The sequence below is a fragment of the Pundamilia nyererei genome, unplaced genomic scaffold (genome assembly GCF_000239375.1).
Source record: "Pundamilia nyererei isolate P.nyererei 1_Seehausen unplaced genomic scaffold, PunNye1.0 scaffold00185, whole genome shotgun sequence".
Lineage (NCBI taxonomy): Eukaryota > Metazoa > Chordata > Actinopteri > Cichliformes > Cichlidae > Pundamilia > Pundamilia nyererei.
Genome location: NW_005187586.1, coordinates 64,359 through 83,798, shown reverse-complemented (window position 1 = coordinate 83,798; position 19,440 = coordinate 64,359). Strand labels below are relative to the sequence as shown.

The window sequence follows — 19,440 nt, the reverse complement described above, 5'->3', positions numbered from 1 at the left end:
CTCAGATGGTTGTACAAACAATAACGATATTATGTCATATCCATATCATGGCAGACAACATATGCTCAAGTGTTGGGTTTTCTTAGTTATATTTTGTAGGGTCTTAAACCTACAATGTGAAGTGCCTTGGCATTCATTTTGTTGGCACCATGCAAATAAACTGAATTGTAATGAATATAATATCAAGCCCCACACTTCTGCCTTTATATACACTTTATATACACACCAAAATACTGGCTCACCACCAAATCAATGCTCAAAACAGGGTCCACAAGGACACAGATGAGAACTTGACTGACCTGCACTGAACCCTGATCTTGCTTTGTGGACTGAGTTCATTGATTTGTAGGGTGAGCCAATACATGTGACAATTAAAGTGTAAGTAGCTGAAATAATTTTTAACAAATGGGTAAAAGAAGGAAAAAAAATCAAAACTATTGCACTCAAAAAACCTATTGGACAGAGACAGCATCTTGCAAGATGGCAAGAGAGCTTGTCTTCATTGTTGCTCATCTTGTGTAAATGTCCAGAAAGCATGGGCCATGGATCATCTGTGGAGACATGGGTAACAGCACATTGGTCACTTAAATTATACAAGAAATTCACTAAAAATGGCAAAAACAGTTACCTAATTTGAAGTTCTCCACTCAAATTCAGTAAGCCGCTGGAGGAAAGTTGTGACATGAGGGTGAACAACCTTTCGCTTCACAGTGGTCCCAGTCCTTCTGCTTGTCCCAACCTTGGAGGTACATTTGGCCGTGTGACCCTTGTGGTAACTGGATAAATTATTAAAACTATTAAACAATAAAAAAAAAAGATAGTCCAAGCATTAGCGCTTGCTGTTACAAGACGTCCAGGGGATGTGGGGCAGTAACAAAAAAGTGTCCAGGTTGAAAAAGGCAAAGACAGTAAGGCAACCTGGAAATTACACTGTATTTTTTAAGTTAAACTAGGTGGTCTAGCTGCTTTTCCCATCAAAAGAAAGAAACACAACAAAAGCTAGACGCTGCTCTTTTAAACAGGAAGAGCAAGTTTTGAATAGTTAAATGATCAACACCCTCCTCACAAGCTCCAACACAGAGCCTCTCTGGCGCTGGAGCCCTTCTCTCTCTGGCCTCGGGTGAGCAGAGTCAGCTTCACAGACGCCTGTCACCCAAAGCTGGAAAGACAAAATCACAACAGGCCCTGATAGAGCCGTAACACTGACCATCTTTACATACACTGTATTTGTTATAATTACTTTTAATAAATAAATTATGCATAATTATTGTATGGATTATGGTCAATTGCAATGTGAATACATTTTGATTAAAATGGAAAATGGCCTAAACATATGACAAATGAATTAACTTGTCAGTTGATGTTAGGGTGAGATCCATTCATGCATCCATTCACCTCTGCTTGTCCTTGTTAGGGTGAGCTGCTCAGTGGAAACATATTACAGCTGCTGTCTATTATCTTCATAAATTATTGATCATGTGGTGCTTAATGCTGGCCACCTGACAATGTTAAAGCATCATCATTAATCCCCATAATCGTACAGAGCACTCTGATCTTGGGTTTAACTGACGTCGCATCCAAGGCAGGCTTCTCGAATTAGTACATCTCTAGTGTATGGACCTGTATGAACTTTCTCTACATAGGAAAAAACTGCTATAACATGATTGAAAACAGGGTTTTATTTAAGATATATTTCCACTCCAACTTTGTTTTTTTTAAGAAGATATAAAGCTTCTCATGTTTTAATCCTGGTTATTTTCTCCCTTGCTAAAAGCAGAGTTTTTAGCCACAACACTTGACACATCTTGACCTCCATGTCTTTTAGTGTTGCGAGGCTGAAAGAGTTCATCTCTCTCTTTTTTTGTAATGTTAACTAATGACTACTTTCATTTCCAAAATATCACTCCCAAACAAAGCAAAGGCTATGTTTTCATAATGGGGGAAAGAAAAAGACCTCTAGGGTTTAAACCAGAGTTCCACTTCTGTGGATAAAGAATATTGTGTACCCAGCAAATGTTTACTGAAACATGAAAGCACATTACTGGGTCGTATCAGATGGGGAAAAAATGAAGAGGAAAAAAAACCAACAACCAAAGGAAAGACGCTGGATGTTTGATGAAGCATTGATGAGAGGGTGAGAAAGAGAGAATGAGTCAGCAGCAGCTTGCCCGCACTCTTCCTCTCTAAGGACAGATGCTTTCCTAAGATTAATATTCCCACTCAGGGTTCATTCGCCTGTGTTATCCCCACACTCACCAGGTGATTTCACGCTTCGTGAGCATCCAGAAAGCCCCCTTTTCTCTGCAGCCGGGAGTCCAGCCTGTCACCGATTTTAATAAATGATATTGATAAACCGCTCTCGTGGCGCCGAGTGTAACGGGAGTCTAAACTTAGCCCGTCGAGGAGCGAGCATTGATCTGACTGTTTACGCACACCCCCGTGCCATTCACAGCGTTTCTTCATCAATTATTAAGCTTCGGAAATCTTTACAACTAATGCCTTTTTCAGATCAGTCATAATTAACTCGTGGCCAGTTGTGGGCACCTTATTCTGTATTAAAGGCACCGGCAGTCATTACAGCCAGCTCCGTTCACTGTGCCCTTAATTGATCACAGATTTAATAGGTGGCAATGAATTATAAATCACTGATTCCACTGATGTCTCACAGAGGCGTGTGGTGTCCTTTTTTCTCAGTCCACAGGTAGTTGAATGGACTTTAGACAGTCCAAGATATTGATCTGTGGGAGGTAATTTCATAGCATATGCATGGTTGATCAAATGTCAGAGTTGTGGCTGTGTGTGCGTCTTGTGTTACATGCTTAAGAATATGTGAGGATCAGCATGTGGAAGATGTGTGCAAGACATTACCTCTTATCATTTGAGACCGGACCTTTAAATCCTCAGACATAAATGCATCTGATAATTATATCTGAATCCAGACCCCTTTCTCACACACGACAAATCTTTTTGTTTTGTGCCACCTGAAGCTGCATTAAATCTTTCAGTGTAGAGAAACTGAACCGTTAACAACCACGGTGAAGGCATCAGCATCAATCAAACGTATTTTCAGTGCTAGTATCTGTATGGCACTGGAAGTATGGCATCAATCGACTCCTAGCACATCTTTAGACAAGCTTTTTTGGGAAGCTTCATTTACGCAACGCAGTATCCTGACTTTACACATAACAACAATTTGGTGTTTTGGTTTTTTAAACCTCTGTTAAGTGCGTCCTAATGATCCAGCACTCCAGTACTGGACAGTAATGATCTCCATCGGTGCCACATTTTTATCATGTTTAGCAGCTGATGATTTACAGTCCCTTAATTAAACAAACCCTGCCTTCTTTTACTGGCCTTATTAAACATGACAAATGACACAGACAGCATAGTTAACCTTTGAAAGATATCTTTTTTTGGCTCCTTTTACTAAACTCTCCCATAATTATGGCACTGTCTTGACCTTTAATGACTCTGTTACCAGTAAGAAACAGTAATTGAATTGTTGAGTCAAAGCATCTGGTAGTCCATTTGTTCTCGGTGGTAATTGTAAATGTTAGCTGAGGTCTGCTTTGGTGTTGGCAGGGTTTCTTCGTGGCTGCTGACGCACATGCCTAACAGCAACGTTGACTAAACAGATCGGCATCCCTCTGTGACCGCTGCACGCTTGTTAAATGACATATTAAAAATTCATTTTAAAAAATCACATTTCTTTGTTTTTTTCACTGGTGTTGATTTAGATCAATGTTTTTCACGCTGTAGTTGTTTAGTTAGTTTGGAACATTTAGGTGGAAAATCCCAAACCAAAGCACTTTTTTACTTTTCTTGTACTCTTGTTACAATGCAATATCTCATACTGTATTTGGGTGTTTCATTCATCATCAAACAACTGTTTGTTTTTGAGGAACCAGCGAACACTTAGAAACTGAACAGTGACATGCTTGAGCTGTCAGTGTTCATGAAAAAGGTACAGCTTATATCATGGCTCACTGCCACATGCATAGACTTCCTATAAACTCGGCAAGAGAGTGTACTGTAACTATACAATATAGTTACAGCTGCTAGCTTATTCACAGAGAGGCACCACCGGGGTGTCAGGGGGGGTTTCCTGGTGACCAGGAAGGCACTAAACTATGGTCTGATAGTTTTAGTCTTTTCATTAAAACATCATTTTGTTAATTAAGAATTAGAGGATCTTTAGTTTTAGTTTTAACTAGTTTTAGTTTAGTCAACTAATTATCATAGTTATTGGACTAAATCTAAAGTTGATTCAGTGTTTTTACCAGCGAGAGTTGCTCCACACAGTTTACAGAGCGTCTTAATTTTCTTTAACATGAAATGCCAAATGTGTCCTCTCACGCTTTTTGTCATTTTGTCCCTTTTTCGTGAGGAACACAGAGCATCCGAGAAAAACTTGTTAGTTATCGTCTTGTTTTTGTCAGAAAAAAAGTTTGCTGACAAAAACTAGATGGTGAAAATTATTGGTCGCCGCTTTACAACATGGTAATCACAATCAGCACAGTGATTTTCTAAATACTGACTTTATGCTCAAACTGCACACCAAATGCCTACCAGTGGTGTGAACTGATTGCTTGTGTGTGAATATTAGAAATGTTAAAAAGCCACTTCTCTGCTCCGTGAAGAAGATTAGGGTGGACAGACGCTAATCAACTGCCAAGAGAGACCAAAGTGATGGACAGAGAGAGGTTTACATTCAGAGTAGGAGGTGGCAGCAAGATCGTGGACAGAGAAGCAGATGGGGAAATAGGGAGAGAGAGGAGGAGGAAATATAAATTGAGTCTTTGGTTCAATTTGTCTCTTATATTTTCAATGATTTTGTTTTTAATTTTTTGCTGCTTTGAGATTTGTCACACGTAGATTGGACTACATTTAAAAACTGCTGATATTCCATCATCTTAATCTTAATGTATGCAATTTAGATTATTATGCATTAAATACAACTTACTATATTATTCACCAGCTGGCCTGTCACTGACTTGGCTCAAACAAAGCTGCAGCTAGCCCAAACCTGCCGGCATCCTCCCAGCAGTAGACCGGAACCACAATCTGTCACCTCCACCTGCACTTACTGTAGTACAGTGCAGCCCTGTGCAGCACACAGCCTCCCCTGGCATCTTTCATGTCTCCCCACCCTTCATTAATTCCTCATACAACCTTTAGTGCACCATTTCCACAGGTTTACATACATGCATACAATATCTTGACTGAATTTTAAGTTTATAATGAAAGTCCCAAAATGTGTGGTCTCAGTTCTATAATTAAGATCGATGACGTGACTGTGGCACTCACTTCACACCACTGGGGTCTACCAGCTCTCATGATTCTGGCCCAAAACATGACTCCACCACCTCCTTACTGACGTCGCAGCCTTGTTGGGACATGGGGACCATCCACTCACCAGTAAACAAGGCTGTTTGAAAATTAATCTTCATGTATTCCTGGGCCCACTGCAACTGTTTCTGCTTGTAAGTATTGGTTAGAGGTGGCCGAATGGCAGCTTTATACACAAATGCAAGCCTTTTGAGGTTCCTACCCTGCAAGCCTTTTGAGGTTCCTACCCTTTGAGGTTCGTGGGACTCCAGAGGCACTAGCAGCTTCAAATACCTGTTTGCTGCTTTTTAATGGCATTTTAGCAGCTTCTCTCTTAATCCAATGAATTTGTCTGGCAGAAACCTCATTATGCCTTTATCTGCACAAACCTGTCTGTGCTCTGAATCAGCCACAAATTTCTTCACAGTATGATGATCATGCTTAAGTTTTTGTGAAATATCTGTTTTCATAGCAAGCCATTGCACTATTTGACACTTTTATGCAGCAGAGAAGTAATCTTTCTTTTCCATATTGCTTGAAACCTGTGGCAAGCTTCTTAAGTAGTTTTGCTTTAATTGGGCTCACCTGGCAAACTAATTATTATTATTATCAGTGATCCAAAGAGCCCTGAGGCACAATACCATCCATGAGTTTAATGCAGAATAGTTTGAAACTTGGTGAATGGCTTGAATGTTGGAATTGACCAGCAAATAATAAACATTTCAAACAATCAGTCTTTATTTTTTCCAGGCTCATAGTTCATAGAAACGAAGCAAATTTCTGTCTATTAAGATCTTGTTCTCAAACGTGTTTGGCCTCCAAAAAAATGTATACATTTAACATTTTACTTCCACTGAGTAATCTCTGTCTACTGACCTTATTACAGACAGTAAGATTATTATCTGACAGTTTCAACTCTGAAAAGCTTTGATGTTTGTCCTTCTTGGTTCTACAAAATATTACAGCGCTCTTACAGGCATATCTGACCTCATGCTACACATAAGTAGAACATACATGTGAAGGAGCTGCTGGAGACCACACCATCATCTGCATACATAATATGGTTCACTAAAATATTACAGCCTCTCAATTTCTTTGTCAAGCCATTAACATGACCGATAACATTTTCACCGTCAAAGTGTTTTAGTGTGCAGCCCATGTGACACTAATTGAACATTTATTTTCAGTGCATAAAAGTGTACTAAAAATATTTTTATTGTATTTCATTATTTGTTTAACGTATTTTGAATGATACTGCATGTACGTTGAAATGACCACTCACCGTTGACACTGAAAAGCAGATGCAGCGACCCTCCCCATCGTTGACCTTTTCATGCGATTATTATGATCAGGTTCCATAATCATAATTTCATTTTGTGATGAGAACACAGGTGGAAAGAAAGATGGATGGAAAGGTTGAACGTAATTAAATATGGAGTAGCTGAAGTGAGTGGGTACTGCGACTACTCCTATTAGCAAGGTCATTATCTTCAATTGCTTCCAAGAACTGATTGTCAGTGAATTCTGTTTCTTGTTCTGTCTTCCAGCATGTTTGTGTTTTAAAGGAAGAACTTACTCAAAGACACGTCCAGATGTATTCAGCAGCTGTGAGTGGCTGTGATGGGGATGGAGTGCTGTACGGCTGACTGACCTAGCCCACTTAGCAAGAAAGAGCCCATGTTCAGTTTCCTGGTCTAAGCACAACCTTGATGCAGGAGGGAACCTAAAGAAATCACCCCTGGGTCAAAACTTCATGTTGAGTTGCTGAAAGGGAAAAACTGAGCAGCTTTTCTCCTTTTGTGGTCATGACCTGTCAGGGAACTGAAGCCCTGCATGGATACCACTGTCATCACCCACACCATCACCGTCATCATGCTATTTAAAGACTTAATTCTCTATTCCAGTATTGCTGCAGATACTGCTTGGTCATAGACAAGTTAGTTTAAATATCTTATCAATGGAGAACAGTTCTAGGAAACCAAATAAGCGTTATTGATTAGTCTAACAGTTGAATTTTATGAAAGTGTATTTTTGATCTATTAAATGTTGAAAAATAGTTTGTCTCCCTCCTGTTTAAGGTGATGTCTACAGATGCTTTGTTCAGCCAACAGGAAAGCAGACAATTCTCTGGTAGGAGGAGCTAACAACTGCTTAGCCCGTTATTTTCTGTCAATTTTTTCAACAAATTGATTCATTGCTTCAGCTGTAATTTGATTGTTTCATTCAAAAAGCACTCTAATGATTTTCCTTTAGTGAGTAGATGATCAGGGCAGGGAAGGAAGCTCACTCGTCAACAGATTTTGCCCTGTGCCTCTTTATTTAGCTAAAGAAAGCCACAATACCTGAATATGTATCAAGTAACCCTGTCGAAAAAAAGAAAAAAAGAATGAACTTTAAATCCAAAAGATGCTGAAAATTAAAGTAGTTTTTTTCTCTCATGAATCTGCAGTAGGATATGAGCCCTGGGAGTGTGGGACCTTAGAAATGTAGAAGGTAGTGGGGATGCAGAAGCTAATACATGGAAACTAGAAGCTGTAGTGTTAGTAGCACATAGAGGGATTGATGAGTTGAGGTGGGATTTAAACACTCCAAATAGATAGATGAGTGTCAAGTGTGCGAGTTGATTAGCAGAAAGGTTGGACCCATGCCCAGACGGACATTCACAGAAAGATGGACAGGAAAACAGACCAGAGAAACACAATAAGGATGAGATCCTGCTAAAAGAAACATAAGGGCAGTGAAGGTGACCGCTCATTAGGATTGGGCGATTTGCTCCGTAGCCCAATCGTCCTATAGGCCCCCTGTGGCATTGCTGATGATTGATAACATTGCCGCCAGGAAGCAGAGGAGCCTACCATTATGGTAGCAACATCCAGTCAGTGTAATGTATGATGTGTGGCTCAACAAAACACAGCTTGGTGAAAGCGAAATATCCACACTAGGTTGTTCACACTACAAATAAAATGTGACAGCAAACTCGCTTTAGTATGAACGGTTCACGCCCCTCAAAAGAAGACGTCACACATAACGCGCTCTGTTTACGCGCTCTGTTTACGAGCTCTGTTTATGGAAGTAAAAATGGCAGCTGCAGAGCAACTACTAGGTGTTGTTGCAGCAGTCTATCAATTTCTCCCCATATGCTAATAATAATGTATACTTTATTCATCCCCATGGGGAAATCACTCTCTCTGCATGTGCCCCATTCACTCAGCGAAGCAGCAGGCAGCCACTAAGTAGCAGGGAACAGTATCTTGCTTAGGGATAGCTCAGGGTAGCCATTCAGTGGATTCGATCCCCCGACTTTCTGAGCATGGGGCAACCACTCTACCTACTGAGCTATCCCTGCCCTCTAATAAAGTCCAAAACCTCAGTTTCTAATAAAGTTTTTATCTGTCTTGTGTGAAACTTGTATGAAAAGCATACAGGAGTGAAAGCAGATGTAAGATCCCTTGAAAGATTATATAAATGAAACTTGTATGTTTTGGATACTTCCTAAAACAATATATGAAAGTAATGAGAAAGTGGCCACTTTCATTATAAGCCGTATATGATTCACTATATGAAGTAAGCCAAATCTTATGCAAGTCTTTTATAAGTTTTTTCTATTTCTTTTCTTTTGGGTTGACTCGCTCTGTCTCCAGTTTCCGCCACCATGCTTTCTCGTTTGTCTTCTCTGGCACTGTTAATTGGCGTCTGTCTTGTGTCAGTGACTTAAAAGACAGATTTAATGCAACATGACCATTCGAACAGCAGTCGTTTTCTAAAACATCAGATATGTATCGGATTCAGTACCACATACGAAAGTGACCCAGGTTGGATTTGAAAATATCAGATTTATGCTGTTCACACTGTCATACCATGATCGGATATGAGTCGCATAGGGTCAAAAAAGTCGGATTTGATGCGCTTTCGCCTGCAGTGTGAATGTAGCCTTAGTCAACATGGTAAGTGATCGTAAGTGACCAGGTATCAGGTGAACAGCAATAACGTTATTAAGTCATGACATTTACAGCACTTATATTTTTTTAATATACTCCCGATTCAGACTTCTGAGGACAATCTTTGTAGACCCTACGACAAAACTCATGTAAGTGGCCGACGTCGTTGCCTGTATTTATGCTTGTGCTGGCATTAGTGTAGTTACTACTGTGTAGATTTCCCCCTGAAGCATAAAGCATAAATCATAAAGGTATACAAATATACTAACTTCACTGTCCCTCCTTACACAAAGGTACATTTTTCACCAACATACTTTACCGGTGGGGATAAATGTCAAGGAGACGCACAAAGGTGGTCACATCAGTCAGTTCAGCGGTCATTAATGTCTTCCTGTTTTTTCTCCCATTTGATGATAGTAATGATGCATCACTGTAGTTGTTCCACACATACATGGTTATATGTCGGTTTTATGTGGAAGGTGCAAAATGAAACTATATATCCCTTATTATGAATCTGAATCTGAAGATAACTTAATGCATCACTGGGGAAGTGGGATCAAATTTGCTTCAATTGGCCAGCTACAGCCATTAACTTTGACCATCATCAATCCCTGATATCACTGTCCATCAGCAAAACCCCGCTGTTCATGTGGAATAATAATAAAAGTGAAAAAAGGGATTTATTGATTTGATTGTATGAGCATATAGCGGCTCAGTTTTAAGATGAAATGGAGCAGTTAATTTAGTTTTACTGAAAAAAGTACAGATATTTAATTTGAAGAAGGTGCCGTTATTTGGATTTTAACAGGTTCTGTTTCAGTGTTTATTAACTGAGGATTAGCGGCCAGTCCTGCCCAATTTTGCTTGACATAGAAAGCATGACTGCTGTTTTTTTTTCTTGCATGTTCTGCAATAATCTGTGATCCAGACTTCAAAGCAGAGGTACAAAAAGTCCACGCACGAACTGTGGGTAGAATTCAATGCCACTTCCAAGCTCATTTCTATTCTGATAAGGCTTGTTTACGTATTTACTGACTGAACGTTCACCGTGAACCCACAGGCACCCCCCTCACAAGTTCACGGTTGAATTCTTCGCACTCCTGATGTTCTAAAAATACCTTTTTAACGTCACAACTGCTCAGATTCATCATCGCATCTTCTCCTCTCACGTGAGATATTTCTGTCACTAAATTAAAAATACCCCTGCTGTGGCAGGCTTTTGACAGAGGGCATGTACTCCAGCTGATTCTTATCTAATTTGGTTTTTACTTTGGGCCTTTGTCAGATGTCTGCCCTCTGTAGATGAGAGCAGCCTGCACTTTCATCTCCACTTTAGTTGTTCTTCCGTCTGTTATTTTAAGAAAGTGTGCAATGGATTAGTTCACCCCCCTGAAAAGCCTTTGGATTAAGAGGTGTGGAGGATGATGGAGAAGATGATGAAGGGTGGAGAGTCAGAAGGTGAATGAGAAAGAGGAAGTGGTGTAAAGAAAAAGGGAAAACATTAACAGCGCAAAGACATCTTTCCTGTTGGTGTTGGGTAGTCAACATCTGTGAAGCTTCAGGTGCAACAGTTTGTGTTGTGTGCTGTTACGTGTTGTTTGTCATATTTCTGCTGGCTCCTCTGGAAAACGCTAAAACTGACTCGCTGTTGCTATGCGACTGTTTAAAACTGTTTCAAGCCAGTTTTGAACCCCAGCGATCCTTGCTGGAAAAATTCAATGCTGAAATCTTCAAAACCATCAGTACCCTGCATGCTGAGGCTGAATGTTAAATGTGTGAATACCAAATAGTGCTGTCAAGATACTTTGACTTTCTATTACAAACAAAGAAGAAAGAAAATTACCAGCTTTTTAGTGCAGGGTCATTCCATATACAGTCAATCCAATCTAGAAAAAGTTCCCACATCTTCAAAATCAGCTGGGGATTTTGGTACAATAACTTTTGGACATTTAATGAAGCCATGTGAAATTTACTTTCATATAACGAATGAAAAAATGGTTTCAAACCCAAATATAAAATGCAGAACTTGTGAACACGACTTTCCCTTCCATAAGCTACATTAAATGCAGCATGACAGAGAAAACCACACAACCTCTCCAAACATTCATCACCAAACCTTTCACAATTCAATGATATTTCCATTTAATTTTACAGGGGCAATGTAATATTTCCAGTACAGAGAATCAGGTTTGTGTATCATTTTTAGGCCTAGACTATGTTAAAACAAAATACACACACAATACTGGATTGGTCCAATAATTTACACTAGGGCTGCAGCTATTGATTATTTTAGTAACTGAGTAAGCTATTGATTATTCCATCAATTGTTTAAATATTCAGATAGGAAATACTTTTGTCTTATTAATGAATGAAGAATGAACTGCTTCTAATTTTCGATTTTTGCAATGTTTTAAAGTTTAACTTCACATCTGTCAGAATAAACCTAAACCCTTTGTGTGTATATTGAAATTACCTGAAATTACCTTTAAAGAAAACGCTTTCTCAAATGCAAAAATATATCAATAATCTCAAGTACAGTAAAAGGTCAAATCAGATTAGATAAGATATACATATAATCTAAATAAGGCATAAAAAAATGTATCTTTACTCTGTCTTTATGGGAGGCTTTGTGATTTAATAGGAGACAAGTTTTTGGCGTAGACGTTAATGTTAATATTAATAATAATTCACAACCCTCAGGTTAGTGGCTAATAGTTTGATGGCCCATATACATTCTTGTTGGCTTTTGAAATTAATGTGGTCTAGCACATCCCGTGCCCCCCTTTAGACTCACCCCTGTTTGCTGCAGGTATTGCTTCCATGTAAAATACACCTGACCCATCCTTCACATTTGGGGAAATGAAGGATGCATTTGTCGGCTGCATTTGGAGCAGCCTTTGAAGTGGGACAGCCTTCGTCGCCTGGCTGTGACGTAATCGGCCTTCAAATGTGGCCTCAGAATTGGGACACAGCTAGTGTTCATCAGTTAACTGGAAAAAGGTATTGCTACAGTTAGCTACAAATCTTTCCTTTACTGGTATGCTATAAAATGACAACAGGTTGATTTCAGTGACAATGCTAAGCTGGCTGGTTCTGATATATTAATCCCAATAACTATTTAAAATATGGTTTTACAGTCACTGGTTAACGCTACATCTGCTAGTTTCGACATTCCTCGATCCTGCTAGTTATGCTAACAAGACAACTGCCCCAACTCTGACTTCAGGTTCGATCACCTGACAGCAAACACAACTGGACAAGCTAGGACAACTAAGTTAACTAATTTTAAATATTACAATAAACTCTATGAAATATGATTCCAGTAGAAGTTACGTAATTTAAGTTTTTTTGTGATAGACCAAGCAATAAAAGAAGGTCAGGCACAGGTTACAGTCCAAAAAAAGGTTTTTTATTTCACCCAAAAACAAACTTGGTTAAATTATACAAAAAAATCTCAACCTTGGGCCCATAAAGGATGTCAAAGCAACCAAACTCTAGTTAAAAGCTAGCACAAAACAATACTACTACTACTAACTCTAACAAACTGATGTGTCTAAAGGTAGTGATGTGTCGTTCTGTATCGAGGCTTCGAAGCGTGTATCGAGTAATGGAGGGGGCGTTTCCGCGAAGCGCGTATCGAGGCTTGCTTCTTTTCTGGGAGGAGCTGAAAATGATGACGTCCGAAGCCTCGCTGCCCGGCTGTACCACGTGACTGGTTCAGGAAGCGGTTCGAACTTTGCCGCGAGCTATGACAGCGATATAAACCCCTCAGACCCCATTCAAAATGTGGGCGTTTGATGGAGAGTTGCGGTTAGTGAGAGTTAGAGACAGTTTGGGAAAAAAAAGAAATCGCCTACGACCTGCCACAGTGGAGAAACTGTTGTTTTTAAATAAAAACCAATGATGTGTCCCCTAAACACTAATCACTGTCCTTGCCTCAATGTTACAAAAGCACAACCACTGTCCTCACCTCACAGTAAATGATCATTTCCATTTTAGGCATTTCCAAATAATCATTTTCCATACTGCCAGCATAAATATACACAGTATACTGCCATCACTACAATATTGATGTTTTACACACTCCTTTTGTTGTTGACATTTACAGGCTGTGTGCAAAAGGCCACACTCTTCAAATTCATGCCAACTAATATTTTTACGTCCAGTAGGTGTCCTGCTAGAGCAAATGAAGCTTCAAGAAGCTTCGCGTTGGGGTGAACCAATTGGATGAAAAGCTTCAGTGCTTCATGAGGCTTCATCTGCCCATCACTATCTAAAGGGGAAATTTAAATAGTAGCTGATTAGTCCACAAAGTCGTAAAAAAAAAGGGGTAGAACACACAAAAACCGAACTGAAACTAACATAACAAATTACATTCCCCCCATGATCCAGAGTTGTGGTATGACCCAATTAGCAGGTCTCCATATAGGCTTGCTCCGCCCTTTTTCCGACTTCTTAGCTCATCAACCAAAGGACCTGGAGCAGCTGCTACTGAGGTAACTCCGAAAACAAAGAAAGATTAAATCATACGCCCAACTGTGTAAACTAAAATGTCGGTACTTATTTTAGAATACAGTATAATATGATTGTATTAGTAAATTAAATCTAAACCGAAACCAACCCTTTCTTACTCTGTAAATTAAATACTATTTTTAAAGAAAGAAAAATCTAAGTGTAGTGTTATGTGTAAGCAGCACTGAGATGTTTGATAGATATTACCCAATATGTGTGGCTGTAACTGCAGCCATCACAGTCTCTCCCAATTAAGGCCAAACTAACAGCGCTGATCTATTTGGTGTTAAATTTAATAATAATTATTAGGGATGGGTATCGTTTAGGTTTTATCCGATGCCGGTGCCAAACCGGTACTTTTGAAACGGTGCCGGTGCTTAAACGGTGCTCAAACCGGTGCTTAAAGAATGGAGAACACAAAATTGGTCCAAAACCCTCTCATGTTCAGCTGTTTGTTTGTTTTTTTGTAAAAAGATAACAATGTTAGCTTTTTCTGCAGCTATAGGGGATTTATGGCATCACTCTTGGCTGGAAGCAGTGCTTAAACAATGGAAAAGATAACAAAAGCATTTGTGAAGATTCGATGTTTTCAGTTTCGTTGCAACTGTCTTAAATTCAGTTGTGTAACTGTTAGATGCTGCTGCCTCTGCCAAAACAAGGTTTATACTTCTAAACAGGGTTCAACAAATCTCAGAATTACACCCTTGCCTATAGAAAGATTTACTGCCCTTTGATCACCTACTACTGTTGTGTTAGTTTTAGAGAGATGAAGAAAATCTCAAGCAAAAGGCCTGGGTAAGCTCAGATGAGCTAGTGTGTATGATGTGCTGTCCAACCACTTCTAGAGATAAGTGTTCATACTTTCTCACAGTGGTTACTCTTTAAGATGGAGCAAAAAGTCCGGGATCACAGGGAGCGGTGTGATTGAATTGTACAAATGGTGCACATGTTTAGGCAAGCTCTTCACAAAGCTATTTATGTTGCAGTCAGTAGTTCTAACAAAATATGATCAAAGATGGTGTGCACAGAATGAGAAAAGAGCTCTGAAGAAAAGTTCCGACCCTTCACATCGCAGCACACAAGGCCCACTGGTGCATTGAAGGGATGGAGAAAGTTTTTGGATATTAAAGGAAGTCCTGAGAAGGAAGAAGTCTTCACGAGAAGAGAGTGTGTGCGCGTGTTTGCTTGCATGTGTGTTAGCGAGTCTGGATTCAACAGTATGAGGATTTTAGTGGCTGCAGTGTGTGGTGTTGTTGAATTGCAGTGCTGACTGGTCTTTTTATTATTGTGGAGGCTTATTTTCACATTCATAGTCAAAGTCGCTGCATTGAACTTATTCTGGGTGAGATCGGCAAGTAGTGGTGGTTGTAGCTAGGGAAGTAGTACAGGTCATCTGCTAATCAGGAGGTTGGAGGTTTGATCCCTGCCTGCTCCAGTCTCCAGTTTGGATGCATAAGTATCCTTGGGCAAGTGATACCCAAGTAGCCCTCCAGTGCATTGATCAGAGTATGCATGGGTGAATGATACATGTTGCATAAAGCACTTTAAGTGCTTAGAGTATGAAAAAAGCTAATCTAAGAACCAGTTCATTTACTAAAACAGAACTATTGAATCTAACGCGTTGTTTGCCAAACTTATAGTTTCTAAATGATCTAACTCTTATTAAATTATTTTAGGTGTCATGCACAATTCCCTGAGGTGTTCTATGGTTCTACTACACCTATTGAGAACACAATATTAGACACTCTAAGCTGAGGCTTAAAACCTGCCATCGAAGACAGCAGACAGAAAAGTTCTAATCTACATGACAGTAAACGCAGCATTTCATAAAAATCGCATGCTTTGCTGTGACACCAGAATGCTTCTTTTTTTCTTAAATCTGATATTAAATCTATATTTAGAAAGTGCAGGTGATGGCGGGGAGTAGTGTAGTGATATTCTATGTGGGTCACCTTTTAAGGTCACTCATGCACACCGCCCAACAGCAAAGTCTTAGATGACGTGGGAGTTTCTGTTCTGCTGAAAACCAAGATACTCTTCGACACTATCCTCCATACTTGATAACACAGAGCTGCACTGGAAATGCATGAAAATATTCTGCATGCTTTGTTTTACTACACACAGAATAATGAAACTCTAAAGCCCGACTGATGATGGGATTTGTTTGTTTTTTTTAAATTTACATTATTTGCAGTTATTCTGTTGACCTGTGAGCTGCATGGGTTTCCCTTATGTGTTTTGCTTTGCCTGTCTCTTTGCAGAATTGTTTGTTTATTTGAAAAGATTCAGGGAGGACAAACTGCTTTTCAACAGAAGAGAAGCATGAAATTAGCTGGTACCGTACATAACCAGGGAGGGCATTAACAGTTGGTGAGAAGTGCTGGCTAATGCAGGACTGTTGCTATTTATATCAGAATGTGGAAGAAGCTTTGGATGGAAGCTGGCTGAGCAAGACAAGTTTATAGGCACTATCTATATGTCTTCATTAATTTTGAATGCAGAAAAGTATGGATGGGAAAAGATTCATTTGAAACACTGAATACTTTATCATGTGGGTTTTTTCTTATTTTCTGTATGCTGCATGGCCAAGACTGCTACTACAGAAATTAGGCTTTGATATTGTTAGAGCTGAATGAAAGCAAAGGGTAGAGACGCAGACTAATTGCGGGATGCTGATAACAGCATAAGATGTATTTTCTTTGAGCACAAAAACATTCCCTTTGGTAAAAATGCTCCTTTGAGCAGAGTGAAGGAGCCCAACTCTTTAGTCACCATACAAATCTACAACAGAATCGTCTTTTCTCCTCCTCTCTTGCTCCAACACGCAGACAAACACATGGTATAGTGTCAAATTAAAGGACCAACCCTTGACCTTATGGTGATGAGATCTACTCTAAGGGAGCATTTTGCTGGGTTTGCCCCTTCAGAGATCAGGATCACTTGCAAATCAATGCAAAATAGTTGTGAGTGATCACCTTTACCCTACGATGAAACATTTCTATCTCGATGTTTTCTTCCGGGATGATGGTGCTCCCCACCTAAAGAGCATGAAGGGTAACAGTGTGGTTTGCTGACTAGTAAAAGTCATCATGTTTCAACACACATGAGAGCTGTGAGGAAGCCTTCTCAGCCACCAGTGATTTAAGAAAAAAAAACTGGATGAGGGAATCCTTTGGAAGTGTGGTGTTCCTTCCTTCCAGTTTGAAAGACTTGCAGAATTGGTGTCAAGGTAGATTTAAGCATTTATGACGGCACCCAGTGGCCCAGAACCTTACTGAAACTCTTAATGCTGGGTTTTTCTGGAACTTGTCACTCCTTTGCATCTCATCAGGACACCTGCTGTCTCAGATCTTTCATATTCACCACTTTCTTCACTTTTTCTCACCTTTCCAGCAACATTATTCTCACTGCAATAACAGAACTGAAGGTCATGGTTCTTTCACTCCCTAGTCTGGCTTTTGGTGACCTCCTTGGATCAAAGGGTGGAACATTAGTTGATGTCAGATACAGATATATATGTATTCAATAGTTCTCTCAGTTGGCAACTACCATGTGATGTGTGTGTTTGTGGTATAGATTCTGCCCCGTGTGTCATAACAGGCTTAAAGCTACAACCTTTTTGAAATGTGTAAAGGATCAAACGCCTGTTTAAAGTGCTCCTAATGACAAGCCCACTAAGAATTATAGCCAGCTCTGCAGTTTCTTCCGGCTCTGCAGATTCATTTAACATTTTCCACTGTTTTGGATTTGCTGCCAGCAGCTTTAGGCTACTATTTTGGTTCACTCTCCTGGTGCTCATCAGCATAATTCCCAGATGCACTGGCAGCTGTCTTCCAACAAACAAGCTCTGTCAAATGACACACTACCTGCACAGTAACAAACAGCCACAAAGTGAAGCATGCGGTTAAAAGGAGACCGCTTCTCTCTGGGGTTAATTGAGATAAAGCTAAAAGTGCTGAATTTTTCATTTAACATGAACCAGAGCTCCCAGGGGAATGCTTGTTGCCCCTTGCCTGCTGAATGTGTAAACTGTCTGGGCGCCTGGCTCGCCATTTTGACATTTCGGGATAATAAGTCAAAAATTGTGCCTGCTGTTGGCTGGGATGCTCGCAAGTGTCAAAAATAATTACCGCCAGTAATCAAAAGCAGACAAAACAATTACACGCTTTAAGTTTAACAAGCTCGATGTGCTCGTGCATGGACGCGCGCGCGCTCTATCCGTGTCAAATGCCCTTGCCTGCGTCGTGCAGCTCGTTACGTTTGATCCACGCGGGGCTACTGCGCTTCCACACGGCACAGACGCGCAGAGCGGACAGGCAAGCGCTGCTGCTGTTCATTCTGCTCCTGATTCCACGGGGGGAGGGGGGACTCGGCTCGTCACAGTCCCCATCCAGTCACGCTGAAACGGTGTGGGATTCCTTCACTCCTCGATCGGGGATACGCATCTGGACCGGAGAGTGTCCAGGGGACAATTACGCGTCAAAGCGCTCCACTGTACCTCTTCTTGTCGTCCTGCCCCCGTAGAGGAAATAAACACGTCGGCTGAGGACAGTTTGGCTGTTTTCTTTCTTTTCTTTTTTTTTTTTTAATACAATGGCAGGCGCAAAGTGCCTTCTGAAGACGCCGAGGTAAGTCGCCTTAATTATAGTAGCTTTAAAGAAAAATAACACATTGACGACCACATATTCCAAAACGAAATCTGTCTGTGCTGCAACTGATTTGAGAGCATGTTGTTCAGACTTTGTGGTGTTTTTCTTTCACTCGAGTGGAACTTTAATGTTTTTTAGGGGGGCTTCGCACAGAATTTTAATGTGATATTTTCGGATATGGTGTTTTAGGTAGTTTAAGTCTACCTACAACATGTGCCAGTGCGGCGTGTAATTTGTTGTATAGGCTCCAGGTGTACAACGTGGGGATTTCAGTGCTGTGCAGAGTGCTTGTTTACTGTGAGGGGAAAAAACGCACTAAATCCATGCAGTGTGACACCAGAGCTGCTTTCAGAGAAGGCTATTGGCTATTGGCAGTGCTCTGCCGTTAATAAGGTGTTTTACCCAGCCTGGCTTGATAGAAATGTCTGACAGTGGCAGCAGTCACGTTTCCAAATTTATTTATTTTTTTGCCCCTTCTTGGGAAGTTTTAGTCTTCTGCTTCATGTAGTCGAAGGTGAAATTGAAGGCTCGTGCAGTCTATAGATCTTAATTTGCCACGCTGGTTATTTTTAGTTGTGGAATCTCAAAGATAACGTCAAAAGTTACCAGCTTGTGGACCAGTAAACTGGCCCGCTCATCCCTGAGCATGAAATCCTCAATCGTACAAGCTTTCATAGTGAATTACAGCAGCAGACCCGGGGAGGGTGACGTGTCTAAAAACCAGACATTGCAGGGGGTTAATTGTGTCCTCACTTCAGGCTGATGCCTGTTGGTTACCTCGGGCCCGGGAGCACTTGAGCGCACCAAACTGTCAGTCATCACCGTGTCGTGATGGAGAGGTCGTTAGGTGCAAAGATTAGAAAGCAGGTCGCGCGTGACAAATCATTTCCCCTCGTCTTCAGTTTTCTGTGACAAACGCTCATCGTGTGCATGAAAACCACCAACAAACCGCTTTATGGCGTTTTTCCATTTTCGTTTCTTTCCCTTTAAAAGCGTTTTCCCGCGTCCATTTT

General features: G+C 40.4%; 1 protein-coding gene and 1 long non-coding RNA gene across 4 annotated transcripts in view; both read left to right on the top strand.

The window, feature by feature from the left end:
- LOC102195056 (uncharacterized) overlaps positions 1–7,341 on the top strand; it is a 74,990-nt gene extending 67,649 nt beyond the window's left edge. Inside the window, exon 4 of the long non-coding RNA XR_312078.1 lies at positions 6,876–7,341. This is a non-coding gene — a long non-coding RNA (uncharacterized LOC102195056). The remainder of the gene's footprint in view (positions 1–6,875) is intronic.
- Positions 7,342–13,733: 6,392 nt separating this feature from the next.
- Positions 13,734–19,440, top strand: part of sphkap (SPHK1 interactor, AKAP domain containing) — a 35,587-nt gene continuing 29,880 nt past the window's right edge. For 2 of the 3 annotated variants that reach the window (XM_005746894.2, XM_005746892.1), the window contains exon 1: positions 18,040–18,406. In XM_005746894.2, the coding sequence (XP_005746951.1) occupies positions 18,372–18,406 (35 nt within the window). In that variant the 5' untranslated portion in view covers positions 18,040–18,371. Of the gene's footprint in view, positions 13,763–18,039; positions 18,407–19,440 lie in introns of those variants that run through there. The other variant, XM_005746893.1, reaches the window with a different exon arrangement.